General features: G+C 37.8%; 1 protein-coding gene across 3 annotated transcripts; it reads right to left on the bottom strand.

Moving 5' to 3' along the window:
- Window positions 1-92: 92 nt before the first annotated feature.
- On the bottom strand, window positions 93-24,762 carry LOC139127003 (glucose-6-phosphate exchanger SLC37A2-like). 3 transcript variants are annotated; one of them, XM_070692932.1, is made up of 16 exons: window positions 24,370-24,762; window positions 17,152-17,233; window positions 16,405-16,507; window positions 15,457-15,535; window positions 14,840-14,975; window positions 13,796-13,872; window positions 13,102-13,268; window positions 12,448-12,491; window positions 11,987-12,058; window positions 11,549-11,639; window positions 10,460-10,608; window positions 9,809-9,931; window positions 8,965-9,141; window positions 6,323-6,411; window positions 4,451-4,575; window positions 1,467-3,447 (listed from the first exon to the last, which is right to left on the bottom strand). In XM_070692932.1, the coding sequence occupies exons 1-15, from the start codon at window positions 24,444-24,446 to the stop codon at window positions 4,470-4,472; spliced, it is 1,572 nt and encodes a 523-aa protein (XP_070549033.1). In that variant the 5' UTR covers window positions 24,447-24,762; the 3' UTR covers window positions 1,467-3,447; window positions 4,451-4,469. The 3 variants fall into 3 exon arrangements, with proteins under 3 accessions (XP_070549032.1, XP_070549034.1, XP_070549033.1); XM_070692931.1 differs by lacking the exon at window positions 4,451-4,575 and having other exon boundaries at window positions 93-3,447; window positions 24,370-24,761; XM_070692933.1 differs by lacking the exons at window positions 4,451-4,575; window positions 24,370-24,762 and adding an exon at window positions 22,568-23,063 and having other exon boundaries at window positions 93-3,447.
- Between the last annotated feature and the right edge of the window lie 160 nt (window positions 24,763-24,922).

The following is a 24,922-nucleotide window of genomic DNA, read 5'->3' on the forward strand; positions in this document are numbered from 1 at the left end:
CAAGATCACCAGTACCCTACCCGTGCTGGGTAAAGCACCTGAGAGCCAAAAAAAACAAACAACAATACATGTATGATAAAACACACTGAAAATTTCATTTTCTATAAAAAGAATTTTTTTTCATTTTTAATTCAGTTTCCGAAATGCAATCTACAATCTTGGATTTTTAAAAACTGATCCCATAAATTCATCAGGATCCAAATTTTCTGATAAATATAATTCTAAAAAATTCTCTCAATTTTGTCGTCCCGGTCACCTCATACACCAATACAGATGAATTGTACAGAGAGACAAGTGATAACAGTAAAATTCAACTTGAGTTGCGATAAAACCTCCATGAATGAATGCTAAAAGTGGAAATTTTTGGACTCATCTTAAAAGGTCAGAGGTGAAAGAATTTCCAAACCAAGTGTATATTTTTTTATGGCTAACAGAGTGGTAGCTCAAGTAAGACATAACTTGTAAAATGACAGTAAAAATGCAGAAATTCTTTCACTAAAACACCAGTGATAAAAAAATCTGCATCAGTATTGCTAACATTTTTTGCCTAACAAGCTCAGGCACAGATTGCGATTAAAATCTTACGTTGAACAATAGACCTTTCATAAAAAGTGACTTCAAGAAACATGCTCACACAAAATGTTACATTCAAAGAAGTATTTCCACATGACTGCAGATCACTTGGCCCATACTTATCCAAGGTAAAGTCCACATTATCCTAGGGGGTACACTAAACCATTGTACAGTCAACATTATCCTAAGGGGTACACTTGACCATGGTACAGGCCACATTATCCAAGGGGGTTAAGTTTGTACATTTGCAATGATTATAACATCACAAGTAAGATGGTCCAAGTGTTTTGTCTTGATATACAAAATTTCTCAGTGATGTCAAAGCTTTCAATAAAAACACCTGCAATAAGAATTAAATATCTATCATTTTCTGAAAAATGTCTGCTATTTTGGGCACTTCAAATTACAAAAATAGTGGAGCTGTACAGACGCCATTTCGAACAAACTCTTACTCTTTTTTGATCAGTTTAAACATCTAGCGAACTAGTTATTGACAACAATCATGATATGTAAAATTCACGTGCAACAGACTAGTTAAAAATGTGCTAACCGGAAACTGATTATCATATTGTACATTGTAAAGATAAAGCATGCAGAATACTATTTGGCAGACAAAAATGGAGAATTAAAAGACTGTAATGTATTCACAGTGACCGACACATTAAAAAGCTGTCAGCAGTGTTGATGCATGGACAATCTGACATTATCAAAGGAACCTGGTCACTTGCATCTACAGCAGTAAATCACACTACCTTTCACTTGGCTGATGGCCTGGCAAAACTATTGCACCGCAAATACCGCAAATAGCGGCCACTGACATTCTGTGAGTAAATATGGTTGATGATTACATATATGGACATGATATTTGCACCTTATATGGACATGCATATCTTTGCCATATATGGATGATGCAAATCTTTGCCATATCTGGATATATGCAAATTTGCACCATATATGGAGATATGTAAATTTTCACAATATATGGACAAATGGAAATTTGCAGTGAAGGGGGTCACTTTAAAATTATATAGATATTTAGTGAGATGTACAGGAGTGATCTTTAAAGACATATCTTCAAGCATTAAGAGTCTAGGGTGGTGAAAATCTGCTCAACAAGTTGGCTCAAAATTTAAAATTCTTTTCATAAATGAGTAGGACACACAAATGCTTACAATCTCCGACAAAGCTATGACTTGCTATGATATGTAGCAAAAATAAGTCTTGTCATTTTACCCTTAAAGAAAGCATCACAACCTGCAATGTGGATCCCAAATCATGACATAATATTTACGCGGACTCTCTTACAATTGTTTCATGACCTTTTCAGGCCGTGAGAAATTAAGGGACATAGGAAAACAAAATCACGTAGTTCTTGAGGACGGATACTAAACTCCTCACTATACTTCCAGAGTGATAGCCTGTTTCCAATCAAAATATTTTCCATGATTTATGAGCGATAACAAAGTAAGACATATTATGCACAACATCTACATTTTCAAAAACTACCGAACATGGCAAACACTTTTTCAACTGATTAATATTTTCTTCAATTTTTCATCATATATATTTACATACAAGTCCTTGAAATGTATATACATATAGCCAACTTGAAAATAGCTAGGCATTCTACTGTTTGATGAGACAAAGCCCGGGATATGAAAGAAGTATTTGGATCAGTGTGTGCATAAATGCGACAACACTGGTGCTAAATTGCTGCCTGGTGGATACAAGAAGCTCGTAAAACAATTTTGATGGAGACACTGTCTCACCCAGAGAATTTCTGCAATTATTGAAATCACCATTATTTTGTGACCAGTGCTTTGCCTTTCAACAACTGTTCTATTGTAAATATTGTAGCGTAACACATTGGGGACCTCATTAATATTTATTTTCAACACTGATGAGTTTGCAGAAACCAGGCTGTGTCAACTTTACAGGAAGCAAAATGCATCTTTTCAACACTTAGGCTGAAAAGACATAAAATTCCTAGAAACAGTTCATTGTAAAATGCCTAGCTATTTTCAAATTATGACCCTTTCACATTTTATCAAAAGCTAAAAATTGAGAAACATTAGCAATTTTTTGGCATGATTATTTTAAAAAGAAGACATTAGAAATTCCAATTTACCTATATACATAGAAGAGAACCTTTGTTTCACAAAGTCAAGAGCTAATAGGCTATATACAGAAGAATATTTTCAGAATAGAATATGTATTGCTGTCAGAAAAGAGCCAGATCTGCAACTGTTGCACACTATAAGATCTCATAGGATGTCGGCTTACACCAGTTGCACACTATCAAATCTCATTGGATGTCGGCTCACACCAGGTGCACATCGGCGCAAGAGACTAAAAATCTGTGTTTCCATGGCAGCATTAACTTGGCAGCAAACACCTTTGGCTTGGGAACCTCTTCTGCGTGCACGCATGGTTTCGGTGAGTGCCATCACCCTTGTTGAATTTATTTTCATTCATGTTGCTGTCATTTTTGATTAACATTATGAAAAATCCATTTCTAATTCTATCCGTAGATAGAATGAACCCAGACAGCCATCTAGTTCTACATCTATTTTTTTTTTCAAAAATCCTGACACCTTGTTCCTGGTAGACAACTGGTAAGCACACAGACCATACAGAGCAAGGAGAGTGAGCTAGCTGCACCCTACTTGAGTCGGTCGGAGAGCGCCCTCTGTGTAAGATGTAAAGTACTCTGGAATTTGAACTTTGACCTTCAAACCCTGAGCGTGAATCCTGGTTTAAATTTTCTATTACTGTATGACACTGTTGCTGTAGTCTCTGTCAGCCATCAATTTGCTGTGGAGGGCGTCTTCATTTTCCACGTCAGAGATGATTTCACCGGGTAAAAGGGCCTCCCTGTAAAGGAAACACAACGAGAAATGATTAAAACTGTAAGCAGTGATGCCTGAGCTCAAGCGTTTTGGGGGGCACAGATGTAAACGCAACCCTGATTGGCCTGACAATCACCATATGAATAATTAATTAGGTGCATAGACTAATGTGTGTTTAAAGTGTATGGCTGTGGTGCATGTCCGATGAAAACAAAACCTTTAGCCCCATTGGTTAGTGTACAGTAAAATATGCGCATATTAAAGAGAGGTTAATTACTTATTTATTTGACATCCTCAACAAAGCATCCGATGTCGCTCACACAGCAGACAGTAGATGAGAGGCACCTTTGTTAGAGAGGTTTAGTGACAAGTAATTACGTTTCCATCAAAAGGAGCACCGTCTTTGTCATGTCTTAACCAAATATCATGTACTGTACTTGTAGCACAGATGCTTGGAACGCCGAGTGACGCCTCGAAGTGTAATCATCATGACGTCTGAAATTTCTCAGATTTTCTTTATTGGTATTAGTCCAGATAAACAAGCTCGTGGATATTTTGCAAGTTTTCACAAGAACCAGGAGCAAATTCCATGCTTTACTGTCATGAACACAATCTCGTAGTCTCACCAAACTTAGCGGACGCGTCAACAAAGATTTCTTTAAACATCGTCATAACTTTCCAAAAGAAAATCAGTCAATTTAAGGCTAGCGCAATTGGTTAGCTCAGAACTAGAAATGAGTAAAATTAATCAGCAGACTTTGTCGTTAAATTGAACGTGTCCACGATGTGCCATATGCTGAGTGATACAGAAGCCGAATCTATTTTAGGTCGGAGGTCATCATGGGTCATCCGAAATTCTGCAACAAATTTTGATCCGTACTTCTCGATGTCCAACAAAAACAGAACCTCTCACCCTGTTGGTTAGTCTTGAATTAGATATGTACATATTTAATGAGTTGGGTTAATTGTTAATAAGTGAATGAATGCCTTGGTGAGCGGACCAATGCCATCAAATAAAAGCGCTGTACCTGTTGCAGTTAAAGAAGGTCAGGGGTCATCAGAGGCCATCCCAATAAGTGGGAATGAGTTTGGGTCCTGTACCGCTCCATATCCAACAAAAAGAAACCCTTTAGCCTTACTGCTTGGCCTCGAACTAGAGATGTACATAATGATAGGGTCATGAAAATGAAAGTCTGCATGACAAAGTTTTATATGGCTTTATACCACTCCCGGGCAGCACGTTAACCCTTCCAACACCATGGTTTGGCCCAAACCTGTTGTTATCAATGGTGAATGTGGACCTGTTTAGTGGAAGTTAGGGGTGACCAGGTTCATAAACTGAGTTCCGAAAGGAGGACGATGCTCTTCCAGGCATTCAGTGACTACAAAATAATTCAATAAAGTAGTACAGCTAAGAACTCGTTGAATTTATCATAACAAGAAACGTTTAGTGAACTCAGTGTGCATGGCCTCTGTAGACCTAACCACTTACAATTTGTGTATGTAAACAGCCAGGTAGAATGCCTTTACTGATACATGAATCATTTTTACTGTAATCACTAAACACTCTTGATTTATAGTAGTTTTAATTTCCTCATCCCGTACAGTTTAGTAAATCATTTTGTAGACATGGATTTATTGTGTAATGCCTGGTGGTGAATCACCCCATCACGAATTAGTTAGTTCTCCGTGAATGAGTATCCACTCTGCCGTCCGTCAAGCCAGTGCAGCCAGATCCAACGTCAAGTTTAAGGTGAAATACACAAGTAACTGGTTATCACTGACAAACTTGTGATATCAACAGTGAACTTGGCACTTGCTGGGTAATGGTTACAAGTATATGCTATAGTTGGGAAGCACAGTTTTTCCTGTGTTATGTTCAATGACAAATTCCAAGATGGCAACATACCACTCAACCAAAGTCCAATGCCACTCGCCAATCTGCAGGTACTCTGACTAAGTGATGCCATGTTCAAAACTAGACTCAAATGGTGATTTAGTAGTTTTTTGAGAAGATTTTTGAATATTACAAGCATGTTTTCAGCGGTTTTACTGCAAGTCAAATATGGCAAACAAACCAAGCCAAAAATGGAAATGTCTGTCACACGCCAATAGCTTCAGCTTTTGATGTTTTCATACTTATTTTTGTTTTGCATTTCAACACCAAGTTCTCGTCCTACTTCCTAAGGCATTCTGAAATGTGCTGTATTTTGCTGACAACCTATTCAAGGAACAGTTTAGCAAAGCCAGCATCAGACTGATGTATGCCACGATGAGACGCTTACAACAGTGCAGTGTTCTCCACAGCAAAAAAAAAGAGCAATGCAATGCACCTCTGTTAGTCCAGCAGTCGTGCAGTGCAGTTTGCCAGTCATGCATAAATTCGGTACAGTTCAAGTGTGCTAGTATTCCCGGTACATATCAGACCAGTGTTGTCGTGAACTTATTCGTCTGAACGAAGGACTTGGTGGCCCAAGATCTCACAGCACTGGATTTGCTTGAACTCTTGACTCCATAATTGACAGAAAATATATTTACACCAATACAGTTAAAGACCCAGTAGCTGTAAATTTTTGGTAATTTTTTTTCACCATTTTTTAATGTCAATCTCAGTTTCTTGTTCTACTCCCCCTCCAAAGTATGTTGAGACACCCCGTATTCAGCTTGTCAACTCAGCCTGTACGTGTATAGCCTCATTGTTATTGTTGGCAGATGAATCTGCTAGATTAGACTAGAATTAAAATGTAAACAAGAACAGTGCATTTTTATGTAATGGCACTGTGATGACGAGCTAAATAGTTGGTGTTTCAAGTTGCTTTGGTGGTGGAACAACACCTTGCAGTATGACATGCTAAAGTTGCAGCTGCTGGCCCTTCAATATTGTATGACCTCTGACCTACCTGTCAGCTTCCTCATCTAGCGACACATAGATGGGTGGAGACGGACAGCACCATTCTTTAAGTTCCTTCACGACAAGACGAATCATGAACTGAAATGGCAAGATGATGTATAGATACATGATGAGGACAACACTGCAATTACTTTTGAATAGAAAAATATCAGTAAACCATGAACACGCAGTGATGTCAACAAAGTTTATGCTGTCCCCTATTATCTAATCTAATCCTATCACTTTGTCAAAATGATATTTTTTTTATCACCCTGTCAACCCCCAATTTCCATGTACAAACATTCATAATGACCACTGTACACAATTGACTTCGAAAAAACCACTGTGGAGAAAGGGTTATACTATTGATGGCACATGGCATATGCACAGGGATGAGATACGTGGGTCGTTTTACGGTAAAATAACACCAGCAGTGAAAACAGGGCCTATATACTCAAAGTCGCTTGAAATTCAAGGACTTCTAAAGACTTTTTCACCAATTTTAAGGACTTTTTCACTTCAAAAATACCATTTTTATGATTCTCAATTTGTACATATAATCTTTTAGGTATCATGATCAGGCATTTACTGGTTTCCAAAACTCATGGCTGACATGACATATCAGTATTCCATATTTATCTGGACTCAGTTCTATTTTCAAGAACTTCCCAGGAGTCTTTCAAATTCAAGGACTTTCTAGGAGTGCGCAGACCATAGCTGCAGGCTGGTAAAATGGTTACCCCTATATCAAATGTTTAGTACACTGTGATGGCAGTGAAATCATTTGTCCGAGGCCCGCATCAGATACAGTGGCATTAAAGGTAAACAGTCACCTATAATCTAAATATGCCCATATATGGTCAAAGGGGCGTTCCTTGGTATTCAAAATGCCCATGTGAGGGCGCTGTTTTTAAAAAAGCGGCCACCCGCTTAAAACTGTGATGGTTTAGAATTTTTCTCTTTCCATGGTAACTGTGGCAAAATTGGAACAGGGGACAGTATACCTTTAATATATAAACATAGGCCAAAGTCCCTGAAGCTACTATAGACATGGATACAAAATTAAGTATTTCCTGACTGTATGAAATTATCTCAATAAGGTCATCCTAGGGACATGTAAACCAAATATTAAAGCTGTCTGACCAGCAGTTTTGAAAAAACAAGCGACTCAACAGTTGACAGAGCTCTGCTGTGTTATGTAGAGAATAACCTTTTGTGACACATGTATTGATGAAGAAGGTGGATATCTTTGATAGCTCATTTCAGGATGGCCTGACCAAAAATGGAAAAAATTCCGTAAAAATACAGATTTGCATATTTCATCAGACTATATTAGTCTATAATAGCAAATAAACGAGAGTTAATTACATTCTAATTAAAGTTAATCAAATTTAATCAAGATTTTCATCATAAAAAAACAGCATATCTGTCAGGTTATAAAGAATCTTGAGCTGGTTATCTTTTAATATCAGTATTTTCATCCTATTAACCAAGCACATTTTAACTTTCAAATTAACATTGTAAGTAAGTTCTGTTGAATAAGTTGAGACTGTACATACTCAGAGAAAGCACACTGAAGAGACAAATGTTTGAAACTTAAGAAGTTCAAGGTCATCAAAAGCATTATAAGGAATCATGTTACACTTTCATTGAACTGTTTACACAGATTGCATAATTGCTATAAATAGCACGAGGAATCTTACAGCCAAGCTTTACCATAAAAACCCTATCACTTTGACCACTCTTTTAATTGACCACTCTATTTTTTTCCTCAAAAAGTAATCTTATTTTATCCTTACCAAGTCAACCATAAATGGAAATTAGAACTTTCTCTATCTCTATTATTTGACCACCCTATCATGACAAACTATTATGAGCAATTTCTTTAGATAACATAAATGGTGGTTCAGAATATATCAAAGTTGGGATTCAGGAAAGTTGCCTTTACATGTTTTAATCCTCCAAGATGGTAAGCATTTCACTATGAACTGTCAAAAAAAGTTGAACTTTCTGATAATTCCACACTAAAATTATTTTGGCTTTGATGATTTCCTAATTAATTCAATTATTTAAAATCATATTAATTATTTTTTTCTGGGTGAATTGATAGGGTTATACAGTACAACAATTACATACATTGTAAGTCAAATTTTGACCAAAAATGACAAAAAAATTCCTTAAAAATACACATTTGCATATTTCATCACAATTTGAACAAATCTAAGTTGGGTTATCCCTAGGGACCTGTATACCAAATAACAAAGCTGTCTGACCAGCGGTTATGAAGAAGAAGATTTTTTACCAAAAACACCTTTTTTGGCATTAATTTGCCTATTTTCAACAATATCAAAAAATTAAAAAAAATAGTTTCTCAAAATCATATTTTTCATCTACACAACAAATATCAAATCAGTAAGTACTGCGGTTCTCAAGATATTTGAGTGGACGGACGCCTCACAAACGGACATACATACATACATACATACATACATACATACATACATACATACATACATACATACATACATACTACAGACTGACGACGGACGCCGGACGGATACCCATCCCAATAGCTTCTATAGACTATAGTCTATAGTAGCTAAAAAAATATGAAAAGTAGACTCCATGAGATATCAGTGAAGAGTAACTTACCAGACAGGCAGCAAGATCAGCAGCTATGAGCATGTAGAATACATTAGTCCAGCCGTAGGGGCTGATTAAACCAGTGAGTAACGGACCAATGGCAGCTCCTATTGACCCAGTGCCGTCAATTAGCGCGGTAACTGTAGATAACGCTTTGGAGTTACCTTCCAGAGATGGGTGTGTGCCCTGAAAATTCAATTCACATGACTATGTTAGATACACTAAGTTTTTTTGCCAAACTGATGATGCTTGCAATAATTTGTGTAGGTCAGTTCATAATATGGTAGATTTAATGTTAAAAAGTTATTGTTGCGCTATTCTCAAAATTTTGAAACATTAGAGCCCATCAGCTAATTTTGTACACACAGCACTGTGTCACAATGAAAAGAAAAGAAAAGATGCATTCATTGATTTTTGCAATAGCCATATATGAAGGATGGTTTGAAATCAATGTGCACTATCAGCTGAATTGACCTGCTGCTGATGCGAGAATGTGCTCTCTCTCTCTCTCTCTCTTCTTCCTTTTTATACATGAATATTTCACACATCATGCATTCTGGTATAGGCCTTGACAAAAAATACATGCACAGAAAGCAGTATGGAGTTTGAGATGGCACTCAGTTGGGACCATCTATCGAGAACCGGTAGCCTGGAACACCTTAGTAGTAAATGAAAATACAGCCAGTTTAACTCTAAGTAATCTCCATAGTAGCTGTGCATGTCTATTCTCTTACACCTCTTCTCAATTGATATCACACTGAGCTGGGGAGTTGACAAACTCTTGTTTTATACCCATACTGCAATCGACATGTACATTGTGTGACATATTTTTGTGGTGCTGGCCATGACTTACCAAGTCAGCAGCAACAGCCGTGGTGATGAGGGCGTACGGCCCGTTGACGAGAATTCCACACAGAATTAACATGACAATATTCTCAGGCAGACCAACATGGCCAAAGGTATTGTACAAAAACATCTGAAAAGTAGAAATAAGATTTTTACGGTTATTACCATTTTTTTGTGCAACAAACTAATAAATAAAGTAAATTAAGTTATTTGGGTCAAATTTTCTTTTCTTAAGGCAAAAGCAAAGATGGTGCCCCCTTGAGAGGAATTACAGAAGCTGTTATGTTCTAAGGAATTCTATATACAAAGCAGTAGTTAAACAATTGTCAACTTGTAAAGGTACATTTTAGTGGAGAACATTTTCCCTATATCAGCTTTACAAACTGTTCGTATGCTTCTTGCGTATACACTGTTGGCAAAGTAGCAAGGGAGCACTGTATCTATAAACAATAACCTAAGGAGTCACATTAAGGTAAAGCCAAGTTAAAACATGTGTGACCTCAATTATTACACAAATTTAATTTCCCAAAATATGAGTTGATGTCCAAAAATACGAGTGCTCTTTTGGCGTAACTAGTTTACCATATACCATGCAATGTTTTTTCTGTTAGCTCAGTTGCAGTTGCCAACAAAACTACATTTACAAACGAGAACTTACCATTGGAGCTCCCAATATCAAACTAACAAACACTGTACAGGCACGACCCCCTAGGGCATCTGATATAACCCCTGATATGATGCCTCCTATAATACCCCCTATGTCAAACAAAGTTGACAAATCGGCTGATTCTTCGTCTGTAAATTTTGCTGAAAAGAGAAGAAAGAGTTAGTGAGGTTAAAATATTGAAAGAAAGTAAAAACAATGCACGAAGAATAAACAGTTACAGAGGTGGAGGGTGGATGTCAATCTCCGTACAGAGATTGTGTGCGGCGTGAATAATTATAGTCTGGCTAGGGAGTCTCAGCAGTAGCCACACTAATCAGAGACCCTCTAGCTTTGTTAGAATTATCTACACCGCACTGCTGCTACACCACCCTTCAATCTCTGCCAGGAGAATGGGTGGGTGTGTCACCATGATATCCAATTGCAAGTTACTAAAATTACAATTTTTGAAATATTTCTGACAGAATTGTGAGAAATAAGTGAATGGGTTTTAATTCCCATCACAACAACATGAAGAGAAAATTCAAAACCATAGACTGCCATCCTTAAAAATTTACATTCTGTAAGAATCAGCATTTTACAGTAAAAAAAAATATCTCTCCACATTTTCAAAATCACGTACATTAATTCTTTAAATCTTTTTTTAAAGTTATTGGTACACAGCACAGTGCTGATATGGTAATATCCTAGAAGTAATACTGACTGTGTAAAAGCAATTTTTTGTCATTCAGTAGTCTTATGATTATTAATATCCGCTGGTAATTTCTTCATTTCTCTAATTCCTAGATAATATATTTCTATAATTAGCTGCCATTTCAGTTTTGGAGTTATTTTTTTACGGTATGTTGAACTTGAAAAATTCAATGCAAATGAACACCATACACACTTCTTCCACAGAAAGAGTTCATGTGGAAAATCTATGTACAAACTATGAAATGTTTCCATGGTTGTGGAGACTTGTAATGAGTGTAGAGGTAATTCTAACGACTGGACAAGAAATCCATATGACAGAAATTATGTGAAGTATATTTAACAAGCTTAAGATTGAGGCAACTGATTTAACGTCCATTGGAAGCCACTTACTTGACTTTGCTATGTAGACCGGCAACCAGAACAGGAATGTGTAACTGACCAGCTTGGCGAAGAACAAACAGCAGGAAAATTCTATCACACCCTGGGACAAAAAAAATGAACGATGATTCCATGAGAAAAGGCTAAACCGTAGTACTTGACTGGTTTATGTATCGATTTACAACTAACTGCTAGTAGCATGCAATGTGTCTCAATCAATCCCATCGATAAACATCGACTTGAGGAAAATCCTTGTGCTTAGTAATTGGTAAAATTACAGCAAACAGTGGGTTGTAGAACTTTCTTTTCTCTCGCTGTTTGTCTCAAAATTCCACAAGCCTGGGTGTTAGTGACAACTTTTACAAACTCAATTTTCATCTTCTTCTCACGTAAATATCATCTTGTTTGTGAAGAGGACACGGCGGAATTGCGTGATCTGATCAGACTCACCGGTATTTGAATGGCTTTGCATATTGAAATGGCTTCCTGCTTTTCAGGTATACGCCCAGCTCTTTGAAGCGGCTAAAAACAACACACAAAAAAAATTTGTGTTAGGAGATACGCAGGATCTGTCACTAGAGGGCGCTCCACATAACACTTCCCCATAACATGACTCATCCGACTGACCTTCAAGTTTGCCCGAAGTTCACTGTCACAATCATTTCAAAGGGATTTTAAAGTGAAAACAAAAGTATGTGGTAGAGCATCAAATGAGGGCTCTGTTACTTTTTCATGGAGTTGTGGCCACAGACCAACTGGTGAAGCTGTCAACTTTCACACACTTTTATCATTTTCAATGGAAAACTACGTCTTCTAAAATTGACAGGTATGAAGATAGTAATGTGATACCACAGAACACAGATGTTCATCTGATGTTTAGAGTGTAGATAGATAGTACAACTATCATGTACCTTATCTTCGTGATCGGGAAGTGTGCAGCCAACGTCAGCTGGATCTATAAAAGTAGGAAGACAACTGGATTGTCACATTGGTACTATTGACTCTTAGCATTCACCCTTCCCAAGGTCAAGTCATCAACATCAGCAGTAACCAATATCCGGCCAAGTTCATATATCACCATGGGGTCAAGTTGATTAAAGCTAGTGAAGCACAGTACGTCACATATGTTGTACTTTCTCAAAATATTGAACATTTGAAGACCGCTGAAAATACTGTAACCAAGGCCAGGGCAAGTGATTGAAAAAACGTCATTTGGCGCAATGCTGATTTTTACCAACTTGGCGGAAGGGGCAGTGATAGACTGATACTGTCTGGTATGAAAAGGGTTAACAATCAGGATTTCAAGAACATCAATATTGAGTAAAATTCACCATGTGTATACGTACATGTACATTGCAAGACACATAAGTGAACAACTACAAGGCATTATGTTACATTTGGATCTGTCCAATCTATCAGGTTCAATTACGGATTTCATTTTCGAATGATGAATCAAACTGATATCTCTTTGATCACTGAATCTTTTTTCCTGAGATTGAAGTCAGATCTCTACAGCACAAACATGTGGATTACTGTACTGCGCAAGATAGATTCATACTACTTACGGACAACCAGGTAGAAGAAAATGATTATTCCCATGGACGCTATGATGATTCCCGGTACAATAAATGAATAACCCCAGGCATCATCCACAAAGATCCCCGCTATAAGCGATCCAAGGATGTTGCCGACACTTGTGTGAGAATTCCAGATCCCCATGATAAGTCCACGCCTTAGGGAGATAACGTTATCAGTAAATATGGAAAAGAAATGTAAGACAGACATTATGTAAAATGGTCAATCAAAATTAGAATTTGTTTTGTCATTGGATGTCAAGAAAGCCAAAATGTCAAAGTTTTAGAAATAAACTCTGTTTTGGAACATAGTCTTGTTTTTTCAACGGCTAAATATGACTCTCAGGACCAAGATTCAATTCTGCCTTGTACCTAGCACTGTAGTTGGACTGACAATAGTTTTCACAACAAACTAATAAAGTCAAAAGTTGAAAATGACTTTTTGTTCAGAGAACATTGGAAATTTGTGATATTTTTCTAAGATCAGTTACATTGCTTGACAAACATTAGGAAAACTTAAACACATGGTTTTGTACGGTTTGTCGGCAGACATTGTTTTTCAGTTGATTTTCAAAGGGAACAATTCTCCCTGAACAGTTGTGTCCCTGTAAAGTCGGTGAAAGGACAGTGTAGGGTAATCAAGAACAATAAAATACAGTCGTAATGACTCATTTTGAGAACTCACCGGCCTTTACCAAACCAGTTTCCCATGACAGCGACCATACTCGGCCAACCAGTGGACTGAAAGGCACCACCAAATATCTACAAGAGAAGCCAACTTTGAATTTTTAAATTTTGTATGCCAATGTTTTTTGTTAATTGGACATGAAGGAAACAAATGATTGGTCTCAAGAAAGCGCACACACAGCTAACTTTCAAATTTCGTGATTTACGAAAACCAAATGCTCTGTTGCAAATACAGAGAACAGTCTACCAATATAAGGAACACAGCTTTTATTGTAGAGATATCCAAATTACAAAGATTCTCAATCATACACATTAAAGGTATACGGTCACCTGTAATCTAAATGTGTCCATATGTGGTCAAAAGGGCGTTGCTTGGTATTCAAAATGCCTAGGTAAGGGCGCTGTTTTTAAAAAGTGACCACCCGCTTAAAATCTGTGATTGGTTAGATTTTCTCTTTCCATGGTAACTGTGGCAAAATTGGAATAGGTGACAGTATACCTTTAAATTGCGGGCCTTGAAAGACATGCCCCAATTGTACAGTTGTCTGTAATGATGGGTTCCACTGTACTCAATGAGGCAAGATACACACACCAAACAAGTCAACGCTTCTGGCATTACAGGTAGGATGTTAGTCACCCCCTGGATCTTTCCGCCACCACAGGGTTGAGGATGGGATTATTGAGGCTGAGTGTCGGGCGAGTACATCCAGGGGGTGACTATCCTAGAACTTCTAGCAGATCAGACCCACACTGTGACAGGGTATCGGATCATGAAATGAATAGTGAAAAGCAAACCAGCATCCCATACCCTGGTATATATTTCAGCTTTATTGTAAGGTTCAAAGGCTGGCAAATGTTACTGGGAATCCTAAATCATTTCATGTTAGCTTAGTTTGGTCGATACAACCATCAAAATATAGGACAGCCTATATATTGCTACTTATATGCCAGAGCTGACAAAGCAAGTAATATACAGGCTATGTTCACGGAATGTTTTGTAAAAGAGGTGAGATGAGGAGATGCCAGTGACAGAAACACTTACCTGTATAACAATGTAATAAGACAGACTGTGTATATTAAGGAAATATCCCATCCCAAATAAAATTGTAAATACTCCGCTCATCAGCATACCAAATGTTAAAAAATACCGTAGATTCACTCTCTCTCCTATATGGCCGCTGGATGGGGTAAACAGAAAAGAACACACTATAAGATTTAAGGCAAAGATGGATTCTAATGTGTAGTTTTGCTTGGTTTTGGGGGATTCTCTGTGATCCACACTGAGCAATGTTGCAAATTAACATAATTCTAGGGGGCCTCTGATTGTACAGCAGGCCCTCTAAAAACCATGAAAAACATGATTGTTTTCAATAAATGAACTTAGACAAGTGTCCTTCTAAAAATGTTCATTATTTATTGTTATTATTATTATTTGGTGTTGTTATTGTTGTTGTCTTTGTTATTGTTGTTAGTTTGCAAAAGAAATCATAAAATCTCTCAGAGAGACGTGTAAATTGATCTAAATCAATCTCTGTTCTTGGTTACCCCCTGCATGTTTCAGTCAAACCGAGAGCAAGGCAGAACAGCACAGAACCTGCAAAGTTGGAAACATGGAGACATTTACATCTGATCTCACCCAGACTGTCTGTTCACACTTACCTGAAGAACATGAAAACAGCATATGCAAATAAGTATGCCAGGTCAAGGCTGCCAAGCAATTCATTGGCATTGTCTCCATCTGTAAGTCAAAAAGAAATTTGTCCAGAGTTCAGAGTTGTGAATGTTCACCTGTATGTAGCTAGATGACACCAATAGGCATGGTCCGTCCACCATGCACAACGTTACTTAAAACATTGACCATTAATGGTTACGGTAGAATAAGCCTAGGGGACAGATATTCAGACTCTCAAATTCCTGTAATGCTTTTCTGATCTACCACTGATGAGGGCTAATTATAACACTCAAACAGTTAGTGTGAAAATTCTCACAGTCTTTTTTTTTCTAAACTTGATTTATTTTACCCATAGTGTAAACACAGGGCCTAGGAATAGTGGCCATTATGAATTTCAAATATCAGTAAATGTCACGTAATTTGTTTCTCTAGAATAAAGCATTGCGTTGTGACCCCTGATTTTCAGTTTTGCTTTGTAAGAGTAGGGTTAGAAATTCTATTGAGGAACGTTTGAGCAAATGTTGAAGCCTCTCACTTTCGAGGCACACTGCATTGTATTGCAAATGCCTGTGCATTGTCCCAAAGAAAAGACAATGTCTGTTACGCAATGCATTTCACTGAATTTTTCCAACACAGAAGACAATACAATTGTTATGTAGTCTTATACATGATGAAAAAAATTAAAATTTTTGAATTGTGCGGAAGGCAAATTATGCAATCAGGCAATACTAGTAGTTTGTTTACTTTGGAAATGGTTGTAGAGGACTGAAAAAAAAATTGTATTTTTTAGGAGTGTAAAATTTGATGTTTGACAACCAGCCATCAGTAAACTAAGATATGGGGGACATTGTTTGGTTGTTTTTGATAGTTAGGACAGTCTATTCTTTCTTGGGGGTGTGCAGGGTTTAAAATGAGGGGATGGATTTGTGACTTACTGAATGGAGCCCAGCAGCAGTAGCAGCTGTCGTTGTGATGGTCCCTGTAGTCGATGTACTCATCACCGTGCAGCGGCACTTGACAATTACGATGCAGTACACTCTGGGGACAAAACATGTGGATACAGTATTCAAATTTCATGAGAAATTTCAACACTGATATGCAGATGGACAAACTCACAATATGTACATTTTACAAGACAGTGTACACCCCTTTGGAACAGTCATTCTGTACAAGGTGGAATATGAGTAAGAAAAAAATCTACGAAAGTTTTGATAGACTTTCTTCATTGTGTGGACCCTTAACTTCTATAAACATTATAGCATTCAAATGGCACAATAACTGTAGAAATTTTTAATCATTTTTCATTTTGATAATTTGGTTTACTTTTATTTGACATTGAACTTGGCTTTACCATTCAGTACAAAATAAGAACTCCATACAAATTCATGATGAGTCACTAATCTCCTCATATTCATTTCTTTTCACTTCATATGGAGACAGATGGCCATATATATTTGACCTGATTTGCTTTTATAAACCAGAAGTCGGTGGATAAAAAGTCTGACTTTTATTGCCAACTATAGAAGACAAGTTTACAGTTTCTTTCATTGAAATTTAACAGAGCTTGTTATTTTTATGTCCTTCCTTTTATCATCTCCACACAAAGGCTGTCTAACCTTTGACTATACTCTATGTTTGACCTTTGGTTCAAAGGTCAAAGGGGAAATTTTAGATCCACTCACCTTGACCACGCTGATTGGTTTCCTTGAAAGGTGATAGCTTGTGTATCCTAAAAATGTTAACACTATGACCAACAGGCGATAACTGAAACAAAAAAGGAAAAGAAAAAAATTGAAAATTTAAAACTGAATGTACACTGTAAGTCAATTTTTCCCCTTCTTTTTTTATCTTAACCCTTTCATCACCATGGTTTGGCCCTAACCGCAATATTAATGGTGATTGCAGACCTGTTTACAGGAAATACCATGTGTTCAGCAAAGGTGATGAAATTCAAATGATTCTGGGTCAATATTTCACTGGTTTCAACTTGCCGTTGTACTGGTCTGACAGACTGGGGGAACACTATTGGGATTGTACAATAGAGAATAAGTGATGGACCACCCAGCCATGCTTGAGTAAAAATTCATTAATTTCAGCAAGTATGGCCACAGTCCATGATCTTGGGTCAAGACTGATTCATTGGTATTAACTGAGGCAACTTGCCATTCCAGTAGTCCACAGTCTGACCAGGGACTGTGACTGATTTGACGGACTGAATGAACATTAATGGGACTCAGTGTACAATACAGATTGTGTGAGTGACCAACAAACTAGCATTGAGTAACACTTAAATATTTTTATCTGGACATGGGCCCTCGGTACTGCTTCATGCAAAGATTTACTCACTCCTGCTTTACCCCATATTTCGAATAGATCACCAGGGCCAATCAATTCACTGGATGATGGGGGGGGGGGGGGGGGGGAGGGCTTCATATACTAAAGCAAAGTCCCTGCTTTTTGTGGTGGGACTGCGACCAAAGAGCCTATCACTGCCATTGGTATTTACCTTTTCCGGAATTTATGAAACTCTGTGGCTTATGATATGCCAACATTCAGCACACAATGGCTATTCTGTGTACATATTCTTTCTCTCCCAACATCACAAAGCTGAATTCCGTTGAGAAACAAACCAATATCAGATGAACTTCAGTTCATATTGTCTCCCACAACCTCTATTTGATTAGATATAACATGGATTCAATGCAAATCTTATCACATGTATACCAACATTATGGTGCCAATATTATATATGCTTTCTATGGTTCCTATTAACACAGTGAAATATTTCTAATAATGCTGTAGACTCTTGGCACCACTCTTTCTTCACAGTGGAGTTAGGAATCTTGCTTGCACTACCTGGGTGGGCTCACCACCCTGTAGTTGGAGTCCCTACCCACTAAGGTGTGGTCACATCTCTTTGGTGGAGTCACCACCCCCTAGTCAAGTTATCACCTCCTGTGGGGGGGGGGGGGTGTTAACCACTACCATAATGTAGTCAACCCCCTCCCTTTCAGTCAAGTACTAGTAATCCCCTCCCCCTCAGTGGGTGGAGTAACTACCTCAGAGTCCTGGGGAATCACTGACTGGAGTAAGGACATATTAACACTATTAAATGTGTGAATTGCATGCTATGGTGACTGAGAGTGTTCCAGGCCAGTCTTTTTATCAGATTACTAGGGGGTCAATCGCAGATGCAACTGCTTGGATGGGAAAACAACAGCACACCAACCATAACTGTCCTAGAGTAAAACTTGATCTCCAGAATCATTCACTTTGCTTTAATCCCTTGTGTAAACCCTGTATCTCAGCAATCTACAAGATTAGTGATATCACCATCTCCCTGTTGATATCTAATCATCTTAAAGTATTTCCACCATGGACAAACCTGTTATGTTCATCTTAGATGAGCGATACAGGTTTGTAAAGCACCATGTGACAAAGCCATGTGCAGATTTTGAAGGTGAGTTTTTCGATGCCAGGGCCTAATGTTGCATTGTGATATTCTGTTCCTATTGTTTTAATATACCATCATCTTCATCACAGAAACCCTTGTACTAAACTATGTGATCTTTGTGCAACACTCCAACCAAAAAATCTAGTTTTACCATAGTTTCATTGGTACATTGACACATTTGAAGACTACACATGCAGTAGAAAGCGCCATCAGTGGCAGTCATACCTAGGTACTAGGTCATATTTGCCTCCCATTCACGCCATCAACAAAGATCTGCCACCCAGGAGGCATCTGCAAACTGTTTGAACTGATTTCAAATTCACTGATTTAGTGGAAAATAAAGACTTGCAAAGTGTGAACTATTTAGATGGAACAATAGATATGACACGCCCAGAAACTTGTCCTTTTATTAACCACAATGGGCCTCAAGATTGAAAGATTTAATCTTCTGCTAAAACCCTACGTAAAACCTGAAACCATTCCCTTGGAAAATCAGGAAAAAAATTAAGGGTGGCACAATTTGGTACTAGAGAAACACAAATTTGGTACTAGAGAAAACAAATGACACAATATCTACACAACACTTGATGTTCAAAATGGCCAACATCCCTGTGTTATCTCTATTGGGGAAAATTACAAAGTTTGTTTTCACAAAAAATAAACAGTCAAAAATCTTCACTACTCAATAAACCCCTACAAGTGGGCAGATCGTCCATGTAGCCGACACGAACACGAAGTGTCTGTTACCGGCTACCAAAAACTATGAAAAAATAGTAAAGAATGAGCTACAAAATCACTATCAGTTTTAAGTTGCAGGTAGAATAAGTCTGTGCCTTGAGTTGGGAGTCCGTATATCTGTCCCTGAAGCGCGTTCAACCTTCAATAGAAGGCAGCCCATGTTTACTCACAGGCCTTATCTTTTTCTATACAGTGTATGGTTTGGTGTATTTTTGAACATCCACTGGTATTTCAGAATTTATTACCATGAGCAGATGGTACAGGAATAACTCACTATTTATTCCTGACACATCAGTGTTTGGTTTACGGTGGCCTATTGTTTATACACACAGCCAACCTCCACACAACAACAAAGGATTTGACTTGCAGAAGAAATTTGTAATTTCTTCTCAAAAATCATGATTAATATTGTTACCAGTTCTAAATATGCAGCATATTATAACAGTATGGGAATTTTTATACAATTTAAATGTGGGTTGTTGGTAATTAGTTATGTATTTTTTTCACAGGAGAGGAAAACAGCTGTTGGCTGACACTTTTTGGTGCCAATAGGATAGATAAGTGTTGTGTTAAAAAACTGAACATATGGTACAGAGTAGACACAGAGAAAATATCACCCTACTGAATGGAAATACCACGGCAGTTGTTGCTGAATCCGTGAACATACATTACAAACTAACATTTTTATTCTATTTTGAGGCAAACCAATTCTTATGTGAGTGAACAATTCACCCGCACTGGCATGGAAAAAACATAGGGCCAAAGTCCCTGAAGCTACAATAGACATGGATAACAAAATTAAGTATTTCCTGACTGTATGAGATTATCTCACTTTAATAGGTCATCCTAGGGACTTGTAAACCAAATGTTAAAGCTGTCTGACCAGCGGTTTTGAAAAAACAAGCAACTAAACAGTTGACAGAGCTCTGCTGTGTAATATGTAGAGAATAACCTTTTGTGACATATGTATTGATGAAGAAGGTGGATATCTTTCATTAACATTGTAAGTGAGTTCTGTTGAATAAGTTGAGACTGTACATACTCAGAGAAAGCACACTGAAGAGACAAATGTTTGAAACTTGAGAAGTTCAAGGTCATCAAAAGCATTATAAGGAATCATGTAACTTTCATTGCACTGTTTACACAGATTGCACAATTGCTATAAATAGCACATGAGGAATCTTACAGCCAAGCTTTACCATAAAAACCCTATCACTTTGACCACTCTTTAATTGACCACTCTATTTTTTTCCTCAAAAGTAATTTTATTTTATTCCTTACCAAGTCAACCATAAATGGAAATTAGAACTTTCTCTATCTCTATCTCTATTGACTATTTTGAGCAATTCTTTTAGATAACATACAGGGCACAATAAATGACGGTTCAGAATATGTCAAAGTTAGGATTCAGGAAAGTTGCCTTTACATGTTTTAATCCTCCAAGATGGTAAGCATTTCACTATGAACTGTCAAAAAAAGGTTGAACTTTCTGATAATTCTACACTAAAATTATTTTGGCTTTGATGATTTCCTAATTAATTCAATTATTTAAAATCATATTAATTATTTTTTTCTGGGTGAATTGATAGGGTTTATACAGTACAAGAATTACATACAATGTAAAGTCAAATTTTGACCAAAAATGACAAAAAAAATTCCTTAAAAATACACATTTGCATATTTCATCACAATTTGAACAAATCTAAGTTGTGTTACCCCTAGGGACCTGTATACCAAATAACAAAGCTGTCTGACCAGCGGTTATGAAGAAGAAGATTTTTAGCAAAAACACCTTTTTTGGCATTAATTTGCCTATTTTAACAATATCAAAAAATTAAAAAAAAGAGTTTCTCAAAATCATATTTTTAATCTACACAACAAATATCGAATCAGTAAGTACTGCGGTTCTCAAGATATTTGAGTGGACGGACGCCTCACAAACGGACATACATACATACATACATACATACATACATACATACAGACTGACGACGGACGCCGGACGGATACCCATCCCAATAGCTTCTATAGACTATAGTCTATAGTAGCTAATAACACCATATTGAAAGAGAAATGAATCGACATTTTAGATTCAGTTATTCGTTCACAGGTGACATAGGAATCATGATATCAGGCACCTTATTTTGAGTGTTTCATCGAATTAAAATGAAAAAAAATGTGATCAGAAATCAAACTATTCACAGAAAAGAAGAACTGTCAGCTGCTATTTTTTTTTAACCCTTTGAGCGCTAAAGTTAATTTTTGCTGCCTTTATGAAATGTAACCCAGACCATTTTTTTCAGATTTTTTCCAAAATTTTGATCAAAAACTGTTGCCAATGAAAAGTAATGTCCATTTGGTCCAAAATTGTCGAAACAAATACAAAAATTTAATAAAAAATTGGTAAAATTTCGCTCAAAAATTTTGGTAGGAAAATTTACAGCACTCAAAGGGTTAAGTATATTTTCCATCAATTTGTAATTTGTTTTATAAGTGTTAGTGTACGAATTTGCTAATGACACAATTAATTAATATTTCAATGTCTGCATGGTATTGTTCCCAAATTAAAATGCGAGTTTTACAATGTGTAATTTCTGCGTGCTGGACGAGTATTTTGCCCCATTGTTTTTCCACTGCTAATTAGAGAGATGAAATTATCAGTCAATATATTATTATCCAGTATTTGACTATTTCTCTCTTTTTCTCTTGTAAATGAAGTACAATTTAAAATGAAAGAGGACGGACATACAGAAATTGTAATATTATTTTGTGATAAAACCGGCGCAAATGTATGACACAAGCACCAAAGACAACCGCCATCTCGATTCTCTCAGCCATGATTAGAGACAGGAATTTGATTTTAGGCTTCATCGTGTCCAAGGCTACAGCAAGTCAGCATTACATACCTGTCAAGAACCGTTGCGCGGCCCCATGAAGGAACTAATACCTCAACAACGGATTTCTTTTTAACAACCATTATGGCAAATTAATGCAGTCCACTTTCACGCGGTAATCAGCTCGATCGTTCTCCAACAAAAAGTACAAATTGGTCAGTGTGGCTGTAATATCGTTGCCACCATCTTTCCGAGCCTATATCAGACGACTATTACGGTCTTAACAACCACGGTCCCTTCACAAACGACGATTATCACAAAAGAAAGGGGGCTTGCAAGTGTCTTTACCGCAAAGCGACTTTCGCTTCCACGAGCCACAGATATCGCCGGCTGCGTCCTTCACAGCAAAGCTCAGCAAAATCTTGCAAGGAAGACACCAAAGCTCGATAAAAAGTCAAAATTCTTTTTTACGACGTCCGTCACATGATATATAGGCAATGTCCAGCGGTTCAAGCACAGCGTTTGCGAGAGAAACTGCTTTGCCGGCAACGGCCTGAGGGTAAATTAGGGTTTATGGCAAGCTAACTGTCAACGTGTAATACGAGGCTCCATAGCACTCTCTAAATTATTCCGTTGCCATCATATCCGTGATCAAACACATCACAGTAGAGAGGTTTAGTTACACGTAATTACGTTCGATCAGTACGCGTAGCGTCTTTGTCACGTGATAACCATACGTCGCGTACGTGTAGCACAGACGTTCCGAACGTGAAACAACACTTCTACACGTAGTCCTAATTACGTGTAGTATTTTTGAGATTTTCTCAATGATTTCGACGAATTTAGACAAGCAAACTCAAAAGGTATCATTGTAAATTAGCAAACATCTTTGATATCAGAATATTTCGTAGAGTTTGCAACTGTACAAGGAGTACTTGCCATAATTTCCTTACATGAACGAAATGTTGCAGTCGCATTCCACTTTTTGTCTGACGCCTTCTAAAAGAATTCTCTAAACCACATAAATAACTGTATCAAAGAAAAATCGGATGATTTAAGGTAGTTCGCGGGTACAACGAGCTACTATAAGAGCGGTCCTCACTTATCGAAATTCATCTTTCTTAAAAATTACACGAATTTTGCATGTTTCTGAGAAAAAATATGCAGCAAAATAATCGGGAACGCACAACTAAACCTCTCTATTCACACGTGAGCACGGATACGCGTACGCCACTGCGCGCCGTCAGACGTACAGGTAATTACGTGTAACTAAACCTCTCTAGTGAAAGAACGGTTTCGCTGATAGAAATACACACCATACGGAAATATGATTAGGATTATTTCTATTACAGCCGTAATTTCAAGTCGGTTTTCGCTCTGATGGCAGTGTATACCTGTGATCGTCCGATCACCTGACCACAGTGTGTTGGTCAGTGCAGTGTTTACAGTGTTTCTGAGAATGATTCTTGACCAGCGGACCTTCGGTTTCAGGGTCAAAGTTTAAATTTTACATACATCTATTGTTTACAGTTACTCAGATTGTCACTGACATAAAGTAAACTATCGCATTTTCTTCGGCAGATGAGGCGATATTTGTGATTTGGTGTAATAGTACAATAGTGTGCGATGAAGTTAATGTTATAGGAAGGAAATATTACTAGCGGGGTAGCGAATATCACATCGCATCGCACACCCGCGTACCCGTCATGATCGCGTGACGTACGTACAAAGGGACTGTTGAGCAGCATACACCCCTTTAGTTAGTTTACGTAGGCGATCGATCACAGTGAGCGAAGTGTGAAATCTGATAGAAAGTGAGCAGGGGAATCGCTCTAACGTCTGTGAAACTACCTTAGCAACGTTCGGGGACTCACCTCTTATCTCTGAACGCCTGTGAAAAGGACGGAGTGATACGTTGTAGAAGCCGGATCCCTAACGCCACGGCCGCCATGTCTGGCAGCTAGCTGCTGCCGGTGTCACTAAGTGACAATGTTCAGTGTGCTAGGTGGTCTTCTGTTGGCCTCTCGTCGGGATTTGTGTCCCTTGCGCTCGCAACACGGAAGGTCAGCGAATGTTGTAGGGTTTCCTCCAGTCGAGTGTGTTACTGGAACGAATAGCTATGCCGGGCATGGCATTGAAGTTGTCGGAAAAAGTGGCCGTGTTGAGCAGACGAGCGTCATGCTGCTACAATAATAAATGCATGGGGATTTAGATGAAGGACAATGGTGAGTGGGCCGTGTGTGTGAAGAATGGTGCTGTCATGATCGTCATGTGATGCTTCGTGTACGTGCATGAAAGAGCGAAATGTTGCCGTGGTGTAACCGGTGAGGGCGTTTTATAAGCGGGCTTTTTCTTTACTGTGACCAGGGAACGCGGCATGTAGCAATGCTGTACTGTACTACACTTAGTATCTTTAAAAATATGCCT

Source organism: Ptychodera flava, unplaced genomic scaffold, assembly GCF_041260155.1.
Source record: "Ptychodera flava strain L36383 unplaced genomic scaffold, AS_Pfla_20210202 Scaffold_28__1_contigs__length_4768798_pilon, whole genome shotgun sequence".
NCBI lineage: Eukaryota > Metazoa > Hemichordata > Enteropneusta > Ptychoderidae > Ptychodera > Ptychodera flava.

Bases quoted from the DNA above. Each gene is read 5' to 3' on its own strand.
- LOC139127003 (XM_070692931.1), bottom strand. From the start codon at position 24,446: ATGGCGGCCGTGGCGTTAGGGATCCGGCTTCTACAACGTATCACTCCG. The intron at 15,536-16,404 runs GTAAGTCACAAA...TTTGACTTACAG, and splicing joins CTGCTGCTGGGCTCCATTCA to ATGGAGACAATGCCAATGAA. The intron at 12,059-12,447 runs GTACATGATAGT...TGTTGTTTTTAG, and splicing joins TTCCCGATCACGAAGATAAG to CCGCTTCAAAGAGCTGGGCG.